The sequence below is a fragment of the Lampetra planeri genome, chromosome 40, assembly GCF_965212315.1.
Source record: "Lampetra planeri chromosome 40, kcLamPlan1.2.h2, whole genome shotgun sequence".
NCBI classification, from domain to species: domain Eukaryota; kingdom Metazoa; phylum Chordata; class Hyperoartia; order Petromyzontiformes; family Petromyzontidae; genus Lampetra; species Lampetra planeri.
Genome location: NC_136146.1, coordinates 2282506 through 2296428, shown reverse-complemented (window position 1 = coordinate 2296428; position 13923 = coordinate 2282506). Strand labels below are relative to the sequence as shown.

Genomic DNA, 13923 nt, shown 5'->3' with positions numbered 1-13923 from the left:
GTGCATGAGAGTTCTTTGTACAGCGTTAGAATCTCGAACACTCGATTTATTTAATGGATTTTCTGGAAAGTTATATAATACATTGTCAACCGTCATTTTCTCGTAGACTTTCAGACAGACTACAGACGGGAATGTTTAATATACCCTCAAACGTTTGTAGCTATTAAAAAAAAAAACATTGTCCAGTATTGTGTTGGGTTCATTAATATTCCGATAATTATATAATTAAACATTGGTCCTGTGCTCGTGACATATAAATCAGTGCACAGTGGTTAGATGTTTTTTTTTTACCATTTGCCTTTTCCCATTAAAAAAAATGTATCCCTGTGTACCCACGACCTCCACGTGCTTGTGTGGACAAAACAGGTGGTGGCCGTGAGCACGGTGGTGAACGTTGGTTCGGCACCCAAGCCCTTCGTTTTCAGGAACTACAACCACCGCGTGGGCATGCGCTCGCACTATCCGGGGGCTTGCAGCTACCGCCTGTGGGAGGCAATCCGCGCCTCCTCTGCCGCGCCCGGATACTTCCAGGAGTACAAGCTCAACGATTACCTGCACCAGGTGACGCCCCCTCTCCTCTCGGCCCGTGCGTTGTGTGACGCTCCACCAGCAAACGCTGCGTTGCCGTCCGGTGCGCCGAAGTTCCACATCTGAGCGCGTGCACGCGTGCGGAGCGGTGGCACGGCGGTTTAGCGTGCCGCACTACAAACCCCGGCCGCCCGAGTGCAACTCTTGCTCATGGCCGAAGTCCGTGGTGAATATGTGAACTGGTCCTGGGCCTCCCCTAGATCGACTCAGCACTTATTTAGTCCCAGTCAAGGTTCAGTCACTATCAACGCTGGGCAGACAAAGGCAGCCAGGTTTGGTACTGGCCACACTCACTGGCGGAGCCTGTGGGGGGGGGGGGGGGGTGGGGTGGCACGGGCCCCCCCCAATGATCCGATCGAAATCCCTAATTTTGATCGGATCATTGGGGTTTATTCGTAATAAATCGGCATTTTGCGACCCCCACTGCTACTGTGTAGCATATTATTACGTGCCAGGGACTATGAGATGATAGGAAAATAGTCTGAGTCCATAATTGGCAATCAGTGACTCACAGAATTGTGCACAGTTGCGTGTACAGTACACGACTTCCCTGAAGGCAAACACCTTCAGCGAGTGCGATGCCGATCACAGACGATTCGAATTCGACCATCGATCGATGGCTGCGCCAGCTGGAGGAGTTGCCCCCTCTACCTGAAAATCCTGGCTCCGCCATTGACAACACCACCCCCGCGTTGTTTGTGATTTTATTTATTCAACTCGAGATAAATTGAGGTTTTGGCTAGCAGGACAGCAGAATATTGGTTTTTAGTGTGAGTTAAAAGTTTCGTAAAAGATCGTGATGAAAACGCCTACTTCAGCCTCGAAAAGTAAATCGTCAATTTTCATTGAATGAAAAATACATCCTTGTTTAGTATTTGTTTGCTCAATAAATAGTGGGGTTGTACGGTGATGGAAGCTCTTACTGCGCTATGAACCCAGCAACCCGGACTGACCAATGTGGTGATGTATGGTCAAGCAGCCCCTTTGACCAACATGCGTTGGGGAAGCCTTAATCTCTTTGTCAGTTGGTAAAGGTCTGTAAATTATCTTTATAAATAAGTAAATAGACAACGAACATTAACACACCCATACATGTGCACACACAAAAATAGGCAAAGATCCCCCATGTAGCATTAACAGGCTGTTTGGGCAAGTGCTGTTAGCGAGCACCTATGAAGGCTAGCATAGGGCACGAGGGAGTGGGTGGTCAGCACCACACTTGACCGCCAATAATTACCACACCAGGTGATAAGTTCAGGCTGAGTCTACCTAGTGGAGGCCCAGGGCTAGTGTTATTGGTCGTGAGCGGGAATCGAACTGGTGGGCGGGTTTGTAGTGCAGTGCGCTTACCACTGCACTACCGCTGCACACACAAATACAGATAAAGATCCCCCATATAGCCTTAACAGACTGTAGGGGCAAGTACTGTTAGCGAGCACCTATGAAGGCCGCAAAGGTACACGAGGGGGTGGGTGGCCAGCACCACGGCCGACCGCCTTTGTCTCCCTAGTGGTGATGTTTACACACCGCACCAGGTACTCATTTGAGGCTGAGTCGACCTAGGGGAGGCCCAGGACCGGTTCAGATCATTGTCACTGGTGTTGGCCGTGAGCGGGAATCGAACTCGGGTGGCCGGGTTCATAGCGCAGCGCGCTAACCGCTACACTATCGCTCCCCACACAGATATACTGTTGTTTATTAGACATGTGTTTGGAATTTCTGTTATGGAAGTTTCAAATTCTTTCAGTAAAATAGATGTTCTGCATTTGGATAAATTTGTGAAAGATAAAGACTGCAGTGTCGTTCTTTTCATTACACATGTTCACTGGAATCTGAAACATGAAAAAATTATAATGTTACAGTTGAATAAACCCGCTTGCCAAAGGATAACAGTGTTGATGCAGCATCTGACCTAAATTGATCATTTTCACCCTTAGGTTGGAAGTCATTGCTGCTCAATTTATATTTCTGACCTCCACACATGTGCGTTGTGGTGACATCCGTCACGTTTCCCGGAATTAATTGACGGCCTTAGCCTGCTATACGCTGTCACTCTGCCACTGTTTTCACATGGGATGCTTCATCACTAAATGTAGCTCTGGAGCATTTCCACACGTGTACAGAAAACACTTGCACATGTTATTTATCTGGGTGAGGGTTAGTGTGCTTGGAATATTTAACCAGGCATGTTGTTTGCTTTGTACAACACGTGGACTGTCCTATGCTAATTGGAACATCTTTCATGAGCCATGTCAAGCCATTGCAGGCTTGAGGCCCCTCTGAACCACCACTATCTCTCATGATCATCTTTCTCACTTGGAGCAAATTTCCTAAGGCAGTACTTGGCATACTAATGGTAATGGCGATATTTTTTGTTGAAGTTACAAGTTAGCCATTTACCACTTATGCTGGCGGAAGGGTGTACGTTTTCAGAATTATAATGATGGCTCAGAGACCAGCGCTTTTGTCAGCTGGATGTGTGCCGAGCACAACATGAGCCAATTCTTGGGTCACCAAGTGGTAAGCAGAACAGCAGCGGGATTTGTACACCAGAGTTGGCAAGTTAGAAGCAAATGCAAACGTATTCTCTAAATAACTTATTGCAGAATGTGTGTTTCTGACACCAGTATGACCCTGTTTTTTTCTACTTAAAGACACATTATACCCGATTGGATAAAGCGTGGTCGAAGAATGTATTTTTTTTAACCATGACACTTTTACTACAGAGTTGCATTTTGGGTGAATTTGTGTAGTACTTTGTGCAGTAGCCTCGTTTGGTCTCTTTAATAACCTAATTTAATGGTATTAATTCAATCATATGTGATTTCATGCACAAGCATTGCACACAGCATGTGCTTGCACAGCCCCGTTGTATATTAAGTAGACGATGATATAAGGAAGCTTCCAGTTAAGCTGCCTTCTGCATTTCTTCGTCCATACTATTTAAAAATCCGTTCCAGAATAACATTTAATGCCAATCATTATGCTGCCGTTATTTTTTTGCCCATATCTATGGCACGTTTATTTATTTATTGCAGCATGTAATTCAATCACCTTGGGACAATGCTCATCAATAAATGTTTAGTGGGAATGTTGACAGCTCCTGATTTCCCACGGGCTAGTGAAATCTGTTACAGCACCATAGGAATGAAGAAATAGGTTGAATGAAAAGAGTCGTAAAATACTTAATGTTATTCTTTACTTTGTGTATTCCCTAATTTTTATCTTGTTAAATGTTAAATGCAAACTATTGAGTAATATATCACGGCTTAGCGAACTCCCAAGTGCATCTCTGTTATTCGATAACGTAATTTTAGTAAGAATGCATCACCATTTACAGACGAACACACCAAAAGGGTCATACCACATGAGGCTCATCATAGATAATTGCAATAAATTGCACAGTGCTCTTTGCAAACTTAATCATTAAGCTTTGACAACAAACTAGTCGCTAGGAAGCCACCAATTAATCTGCAACCACTTCCAATAAACAAATAATAGTATGACACTGCAAAGTAATGGGCGCTTTACTAAATGACGGGCAGAAAGAAAAGCCAATTTATCAAGGCAGTGAAGGTTTGGAGTGTGGGACAAGGCTGATTTAGGAGGAATGTTAATTTTCCATTAAACTCGCAACTGCTCTTCCCATGCCGATTATAGAGGCCAATGTGACTTGTCTGTTGGCCTCTTCACCTTGAATATCGATTACACTGGTCAACACACTTTTTCTGGCATAAGGTATTCCAACGGTTCTAATGTACTTTTGGGGTGCTGATTCTAAATCTGGCATCAGTTTTTGTCTATCACATCAGGTTTTTGAGATATCAAATATTGCATTTTCAATCAAAACTGCAGAAGAAAAATATTAAATAAATGTGGATATCTGCATAAAATTATATTATAAACACACTATCCTAAAAATACAGCACCATATTTTAACACTAAAGTAGTCACTGACTCGCAACAACTTGCAATCATAAGTGACAGAGTTAATTTCGGGTAAAATCAATTAAAATGGGGTATGCCGATAGCATAAAATTAGATGTGATAGAGCAAATCTGAGATCAGATTTGGAATCAGCACCCTGAAATTAGTCTAAAACAGCTGCACAAGTCCAGGCCAGAAAAAAATGTATTTTTTTGTTGACCACTGTAATGAGTGAGAAGCTGTCTTTCAATACCTTACCCATCCCTTAATATACAGTGTAAAGGATTTAAGGGACACCCAAACATTACTACAAGGATGCTTCTTTGCATATTTAAAAACAAAGCCGGTAAAAACCTCGTCTCTTAAACATTACAATTTGAACATTACAAGACTGGGAAAGGTGCATACACATTTTGGGTGAAGATGGCTGGGTGAACTTAAACGGGTTTTCGGTTTTGCTATTTTAATGTTCATTTCCGATAGCCAAGGACTTTTTCAGACGATAACCCTTGAGTAAAACACGCTGCTGTGGCCTAGAGAGCACAGTTGAGAGATTGCGGTAGACAGATCCATAACGGATGCTACTTCCAGGTCCATCCCATGGTGGTGTTGTGCGTGCCTTTGCTGTTGCAGAAAGGTCATGCATAATGATTTGGTGTGTGCTGAGGTGGCGGTTGCATAGTCGGGAAATCTTTTTTCTAGAAGGGAAATTTGTGAATGTGTGTGTCTGTTTAAAATGTTTAGCATACTTCCCGACATGCAACAAACTTTAAATTTGCCATGTGGGTACTTTCCAGACTGTACACCATGCTAAAATTAAAAAAATACACTTTGGTTTTTTTTTTTGGGGGGGGGGGGGGACGCAATAATGCATATATTTTGCACGGCAAGTGAGCTGTGACGTCACATCTGTCATGTGACCCGCGCACGCGTAGTGCTTAGCGCGCTGCACTACGAACCCGGCGACCCGAGTTTGATTCCCGCTCACGGCCACCACCGGTGACGATTATTTCAACCGGTCCTGGGCCTCCCCGAGGTCGACTCAGCCTCAAACGAGTAACTGGTGTGTTGTGTGTGAACATCACCACTGGGGGGACAAAGGCGGCCGGGCGTGGTGAATCCAAGTCCAGGGCGAAGCCGGGTAGTAAAGCTAGTCATGAATATATTAAAAACAAAAAGGAGAAATGTTATTGTAGTATTGTGGTTTTAAGTTGTAAATAGGTAGTCACATTCACATGTCACACAATCTCCTTAGGCTCCTGGTGAGCAGGAAAGACAGCTTGTGTGTTGCGAGACACTCGTGCCTGATAGAAATTGAGGTTAATTGATTTTTTTTAATCAGGCCATGAGGCTTTAAGTTTAAAAGCATTAGTTCTTCTCTCGTTGCAGCTGATGGCTATGCAAATTATTGCACCAATTGATGGCCTTAAGTAGTCAAGTTAATTAGTGCTTTGGGCCGGTGCATTGATTTGTAATTGCACATCACATCTACAAATAAAGTGCAAATGAATGTAATGCACTGTTTAGAATAAGATAATTGACATTGCGGAGCATATGCCCATGGAACAATTATGCAGTGGTTTTTTGGAACGCAGTGGTTTTTGTAACGCCGTATACAACGTGAATACAGTTTGTAGGACGTTGATGAATGTTATGCCATTTGCTTATTATGTGGGCCACACCAACAATAGTTTCCCATTAAATGTAACTGGGTCATCAGTGTCATTATTGTCTTGACCTTGATACAGTAGTATGGGTTTCCTATTATCAGTATGCAAGCATGTACAATTGCACTCATGCATGGAGTGTGTTTATATATCCACTTAAACAAACAATAGTCTTGTTGTCAAATATAATTTGCTTTGCCAAGGACAATACATTAAGAGTACATTTCTGAACGCAATTCAATATCCGGTTTAAGAGGTTATTAAAGCCACTATCTTAGATGATAGCACACCAAGCCGTCACTTGCTTCTTCCTGCCAGATTCTACAAATATACTGGTAGGAACCTCCTGGTTACACCATCCCACAGGGGATTATTGTGTCCGTCTGTCGTGCAGGGAGGGGCTGGGTGGGGAGGGGGAGGGTGGGGCTGTGTGCGGGGTGGGAGGGGTGGGGCTGGGTGGGGAGGGGCTGGTCACCCCGTGGTGCCCTTATAAAACTCAACGTTTAACCTACTCACGCTGGCTTGTGCCCGCCCTCACAGTCGGGCATATTTGCGGAATACACCACGCCGCCGTTGACCCTGGCCATTGACCGAGCAACCCAACGTTCCTACCAGCTCCCTCCGCAGGAATGTGTTTGATATGAAACCTCCACGGTCTACTTTAAGTCCATCGGAGCGTCTGTTTTTCGGGTTTTATATTGATATTCATCGGTGCATTGAACACTCTTTGTCGTTGCGGGAACAGGACGGCGCCCTAACGGTGAATAACCCATGCGGGCTGGCCCTTCACGAGTGCCAGCTGCTGTGGCCGGGCATGCCGTGGCAGTGCGTGGTGTCGTTGGGCACCGGTCGGCACGAACTCACCAGCTCCAGCAACGTCTCCTCCACCAGCCTGCGCGCCAAGCTGAGCAACGTGATCACCAGCGCCACGGACACGGAGGGTGAGTGTGCGGTGCAACCTTGGCGTAGCTACCATCGCGTACTCCCTCTCTTTATTTTTTTGTATTAAATATTTTCATTCCACATCCTCCTTCACATTATACATTGCAACATTCCGACGTTCCGGGTGGTAGTTTCAGGGGCATTGAGGGTATCAGGCACACCGGACTCATCAGAGCAGGCCAGGTGCGACTCAGGTTGAATGTGTTAATGCATGAGCTTTGTCGTCCATTTGACTGTGATTTTGGGTCACGATATAACTCTTCGCATAGACATATCAATATAAATGCAATATAATTATAACGTTGTTTCCCCATTGGAGACTTAACCCTCAAGAACATCGGGGAAATTAATCAAAGCATTACCCATAATTTGGTGATTAAAAAACCAGCGGTGATGGGGTGAGCCTCCTCGGCCAGTGCAATGTCGTCATGCGCCACGACGCCATAACCATGCATGGTGTCATCTCACGACGTCACAGGACAGGTCATGTGCACGCCTCTGCTCATGACGTTTGGCCGTGTCATGTTATTAGTTTGATACTTTCAGAGAAAAAAAAAACTAATGATAGAAAGCATTAAAAAATCCATTGGTATTTCTTTTCCGAGATAGTAAACTAACCAACAGTTAAGGAATGACCCAATTTCACCTTGTCTCCTTTTAACGCTAAATCCATCTGTCTTTATTGGTATAAACCTTCGAGGTTAATTGGTAAAACAAATTAAGGGAGGGAATTTCAAGCTGAAAGGGCTAAATGTATGGGGATGAGGGGAGGGGATTTAAATATGTGCAGAGTCCTCATTTGAACTAAAGGAAGAGTAATGAAGACAATAAGGAGAACATTAAATAAGAGTGAACTCACCTGGGTACGAACCCAGCTGGATTATGTTAACGCCCCTGAAAGAATTTGGCAGAGTGTAAAACAATGGGGACCAGATCTGTTGGCAAGCCAACGATCTGTTTTGTCATTTTGCAGCCCAAATGCTCCGTGGACATTACGCGGAAAAGTTTATTGACCCAAATCTTAAACTCAGGAGGATCATGTGTTTTCCAGTTTTGTAGTTCGCCATGCAGAAGATTTTAATGAGAGCCTCCTACTCCTTTAGTCTGTTATGTTGATATTGTCTGTCCATAATTTAGTGATGGCATTTGAGTATTTTATTATAAAATCTTGTAAGGACTCATTTAGACCAGAATGAATGAAGCATTTCTGGGATTTATGGTGAGCTATATACAAGAGAAGTTACGCAAGTTACAGATATATTGACAGTGAAGAAAATAAGTGTGCTTGGGAAAGACACATCCCTTGAAGGGATTATGGCCAGTGGACAAGACTAACAACACAATGTTAGCTGCTGCCAAATGAGGGAATATTCCGGAAAGGGTGCCCACCATGGAGATGGAGCAATTACTTCAGCTCATGTGCAGGTCCTCTTCAAAGTTTAATTCCATCACAGGTCCGTGACATAGTGACTGTTTGCAGAGGCCTTCATCCAGCAGTGGATTGATCATGACTGATGGTTATGATGTATAATTGGTTTCAGTGGCAGACAGCAACGTCAACTTTGGATTCTAAATCTAAGCGCTTGGTTGGACAACCGTGACTTTGCATGTTGTCCTGGCACTGTCATTGTTTTTAAAACATTTTGCAAGTTAGATGGCCACAGGCCTAGCCCCAGTAATGGTTGCAAAAAAAACCCACATGGATCTTCGATGAAACGACAGTGGCAACAGACTGCACTCGGCCCAGTAGTGACAAGAGGTGCATTTTATTATGAAAAAAACCTCACATTAATGTGGTAGTGGCATCATACTTTTGTTCTGCTTCAGTTGCAAAATTGTATATATGCAACCATGCTGGGAAAAGGTATGGAGTATACAGAAAGTTCCGCTTGAAAATTTGATTTGTTGATATTCTGTACATTTTGTGAATATTATACTGCTCATGATGATCTTTTGGGTTGATATAAATCTCCAACAGCAAGCATCCTCTATCAGCAATTTTACTTTTATTGCACACATTTTTTAAGTAATTGCTATGATGAGATATTGTGCTGCAGATTTTTGGATGCAATTTTTTTAATTAGTATTATTCGTTGAAGAAATGCATTTCCTTTCTTGGGACCTATAGCCAAAATTTGTTTTTTCAAAAAAGCTAGTTTTCTAATGTTCTGGAGTGAGGCTGCCAAATCAAGCCAGTAGACTGGCAAAACACTCTGGATAACTGAAACTGCAAAATAATAGTACAGAGAAGCATTGCAATTTAATTGCCTCTGTTACATTGATGTTAGGCATGAACGCTTGTATGCCACTCACATTGTATCGATTTCGAACTTTGCTTACATGACAGTAGAGCATTCATCAAAAATAGTTTGTACTAACATTTAATCTGATCTGGTGCTACTGTGGTGGAGTGCTTGACGTTTGCGAGGTCATATCCTGCTCCAGGTGCAACTCAGCTAATTATCCCGCCCTCGATGGTCGATAAAATAATGATGACTGCAACATGAGAATGAACAAGCATCTGGGAAATGCAGTGGTGTAGTGATTATCCAACCACGACACAATGCACACTGTGACCTGATTTGCGGCGAGTCGTATCTAAACCGGTCCTTAGTCGTCCCCCCTCCTGCACCAATCCACACACCGATGAGCGTGATGAAACATGGTGGACGAGTGGGTGATTGTGTGAGTGAGCGTGTCAGAGGGTGTGTTGTCACGATCTGCAGTATTGGGGGGTTGACCAGAGCGTGGAAGAGACGAAACAGTCATTCTGGTAGATTAAGTCCAGAACACGGGCGGAGGCGTCAATGAGTGAACGTACCCATTGCAGAAGCGGTCGACTTATGAGGAGGCAAGTGACCTCTCGTTGAGTGATTAACTGGAGTGAATCCACGAGGGCAAGATCATCAATGGGCGTCACGGTGGAGAGATGTTAACTATCTCGCCTGATATACAGAGGGTCGTGGGTTCGATTCCGATCCTGACGCCTGCTGTATATTGGAGTTTGCATGTTCTCCCCTTGGTCGCGTGGATTTTTTTCCACGTCCCCCCGGTTTTTTCCCTCCACATTTCGAAACAGCATGCGTTCAGAGTACTTGGCTGCTACAAATCTCCACGCGATAAGCCATTTCGTTGAGCCGTGTCACTTGTGGCCAGGTACACTTCTGAAAAAGAGCTATATAGGCTCAATGCGCCTTACCCTGGTAAAAAAAAGGTGTAATAATTTAATAAATCAACCTGACCACATACAGTTTAACACGTAGGTTTTTGCAACCAATATCATCCATAATACTTTTTTTGGGGTTATATCGCGTGAATATAAATGTGTCGTTAAACTCACCCCCACCCGTCACGGCCATTTAGTAAGGTTTGTCACGTAAACAGAACATGCCAATTCGTTACTAGTAGAAATCCGTAACAAATCTGGCTGTCACCTGATGAAGCTTGTTATTACTGGCGAAACGTCCTACTCAGATTGTAAATGTTGTGGATTTGCTCTCCAACGCACCGGTGTGCTGTACTAGTAACGAATTGGCCTGTTCTGTTTACGTGACAAACCTCACTAGTTGGCTGTGTTGGATGGTGACAGGTTTATCGCCGTTCATATTTACGCGATCTAACCCCAAAAAACCCTATATTATGCACATACATACAAACAAACAAAAATCAATCTCAGGTACGACTCTTGATCATCTCCTGGGTACCCCTTGCGCGCCGGTACAGAGGTGCACACGATGCTGGACGGCCTGCTGCCCGCGGACGCCTACTTCCGCTTCAACCCACTGACGCGCGAGGACGTGGCGCTTGACGAGCGTCGCGCCGAGCGGCTCAACCAGCTGCAGCACGACGCCCACGCCTACCTGGAGCGCAACGGTGCCAAGCTGGAGCGGGCAGCGGCTCGCCTGAGCCTCGGCAAGCCGTGGCGGCAGCGCGTGGCCGAACGCTGGCAGCTCTGGAGGGACACGATGGGTGTGCGGCCAACCGCCATGTCCAAGCTGTGATCGTGGATTTTCCGGCGATTTCTTTTCCGTAAATCTGAAAAGCTTTTTGAAAATGAGGGCCTAACTGATAACTTTGGCGAGTGGCTCCCATTTGTGTCCGATTTTTGGCATCAATGTGCCGGTGTTTCCGTTACCAACAGTCTGACAAATCGCCAGAGCAAGTGTGGTTTGTCAAGATATGAATGTGGCCCCTGGACGTTGCACTTTATTTGTACAACACAAGGTGGAACGTATCTGGAATTTTTAGTTTTGATTGCAATCGTGTTGATTTTTTTCTCTCTAAAGAATATGCATGCGTGCTGCAGTGATGTGTGCCGCATTTATAGAATTTTGCTGCTGAATCCATGGGATAGAGCAATGTGTAGCAGGTTGCATTCAAGACCTACATAATTGCAACAGTGAGTAGGGAGCACTTTCAACAGACGTATGCTGATCACTGACTGGCAATATTCACTTTTCTCCTGTGCTTCATTGTATTTTCAGTTTTTCATTCCTTAAGTCTTTTTTTATCAACAGTATATGCACGGTTGGACATGTCGTCTTTATGTTTTGTACATTTAAAATCAGTGCCGATCATTGTATGAAATTCAATGTAACTACCGTTAAATAAAACATGAAATGCTAATGTCACAATGATTTGACAAAACAATCCTTAAATATATTTTTTAATATATATTCTACCAGCTGTTAGTGTTCCTTAAGATAGGATTGGTGTTGTTTTTTCCCCAACGATTTGGTGTAACATGCTTTGAAATAACATGAAAACTACGTTGCCTATCTAGTACTAAAACAATGAGGATGGTTAAGCTAGCGTAATGGTACTTTAGTTAGAAACTTTGAAAGTCCTCTTCCTCATTCTAAACGATTTTAATCACAGGCTCACAACATTTGCATATGGGGTTCCAACATTTAACATTGTTCTTGCTATTTTTCATAATGTATCGTTCTGTTTTACTAACCTACACGATCACAGGCTGTGTTGTACTTTAGTCAACGAGTAAATTGTGTTATGTTCTCATTCTGTAATTTGCCGAGTAATCATTTATTCTATACAGTGTACTTGCCCGTCATTAAATTCAGCTGCTATAAGGGAGAAAGGTGCTTTTGAGACGGATATCTGCATAAATTGTGTCAAATACCTCTGTATCATTCTCCCCATATTCCCTGTGCACCACTTGTGGGTAAAGCAAGATGATACTTTTCGATTGAAAGCTTTCGTGACTGCAGGGATTCATATTCTTGGTTCTTTCGGTAAAGTCACGTAGAAGGGAAATAAAATTCTCACGGCGTTTCGATTGCAACACAAGCAATCATCATCGGGTGTGAACACCACAGCAAGAAAAAAACGCCACTTTTTTTTTATTTTCACCCCGTGGGGGTGCGAGACATAGCCGGATGTTTTTAGAAGGTAAATAATCGAAAACACAAATTAATCACGACCACGGAAGTACTCCTCTTGTTTCATCAAACCCTGTGTATTACCATGGGTTTTTAACGACTGCAGTGAAGGCGAAGAACCGCTGGATCACACCAATTACAATACGAAGTAGCATGTGACACGTTCATCGCCATTCTACATCTCCTGTTTTGCACGAAAATTGTATATTTCCACTGGCATTAAAAGCTCATCACGTTAATGCACTTATTATTTTAAGAACTGATTCACAAAATATGGTCTGTTTTATAACCTGCGTTAATAAGAGACACTTTTAAAATTGCTTAATAAATCTCAATGACAGTGGTACATTTAATTTGTTTCAAACCTGAGCACTTTCTACAAGATTGTGTTTCTTGAAATTAGTAATCTCGAATTACCGTATACGTACATAATTCATGAGGTGCTTATTTACATTTTGTAATGTTCATATGTTTCTGTTGCCGTCCATATGTTTGGCCACATCTCTTGTTTCCCCACTGCATTTATAGCAGCTAAGTGTGTTTACATTTCAAGATTATTTGATAAAGAAATACAAACAAAATCTGCAACTTAAACAAAATGGTTCACATGGCAGGGGGGATTATGGAATTTAGTAAATGTATTACATTCAAGCAATGAAACACGTTTGTAGTAAATGAAAACTAGTGGAAAACAGATTTTACCCTTGACTGTCAATTTGCAAAAAAAAAGTTGATCACTTATATTGCATGCAAAGCAAATTACGTGTTGCCAAATTGTATTTTTATTTAATGTTAGGTGGTGATTAGTGGTCTTGAATCGAAATGCATTTATTATGAAGAAGCGTTACTATGTTAATAGCCATAGGCAAGTATTACAATTCTCCCTGGCCATGCCCAGCTTAGATTGAAACTTTTCCTGAAGTCTTGCATCCCAAAACAAATCTTAACAGTTTTTATTTCAGAGAAACAATAATTGATGAATGTCATTCACTGTGGTTATAAATTTGTTCTCACTGCCAGAACGCAATATAGACGATACAGTACAGTACTTGCATTAACTCAAATATAATCATTGGCTCACAATAAAAAAAAACATGTGTGTAAAGTGTATGCACGATTGTAGCCAATATTGCTTTTTACAAAAAATAAATTAGCAAATCATTACTGCATGTCATGGATGGATACGAGTTTTTAATGTGGTCTGTTGCTGTTATTGTCGTGAGAGACTTATCTGTCATTGCGATCCAATATCGTTAGCAACAATATTAATTTTTCGATTTAAAGCTTTCGTGACTGCAGGGATTCATCTTCTTGGTTCTTTCCGTAAAGTCACGTAGAATGGAAATAATAAAATAATAAAATACAATAATTCTCACGACGTTTCGGCCACAACGCAAGCA

At 42.8% G+C, this 13923-nt stretch overlaps 1 protein-coding gene across 5 annotated transcripts in view; it reads left to right on the top strand.

Moving 5' to 3' along the window:
* The window catches only part of PNPLA8 (patatin like domain 8, phospholipase A2), a 35472-nt gene extending 21780 nt beyond the window's left edge, over positions 1 to 13692 (top strand). For all 5 annotated transcript variants that reach the window (XM_078612910.1, XM_078612909.1, XM_078612911.1 and 2 more), the window contains 3 exons: positions 367 to 561; positions 6928 to 7123; positions 10848 to 13692. In XM_078612910.1, coding sequence (XP_078469036.1) covers positions 367 to 561; positions 6928 to 7123; positions 10848 to 11125 — 669 coding nt within the window. In that variant the 3' untranslated portion in view covers positions 11126 to 13692. The remainder of the gene's footprint in view (positions 1 to 366; positions 562 to 6927; positions 7124 to 10847) is intronic.
* Positions 13693 to 13923: the final 231 nt, after the last annotated feature.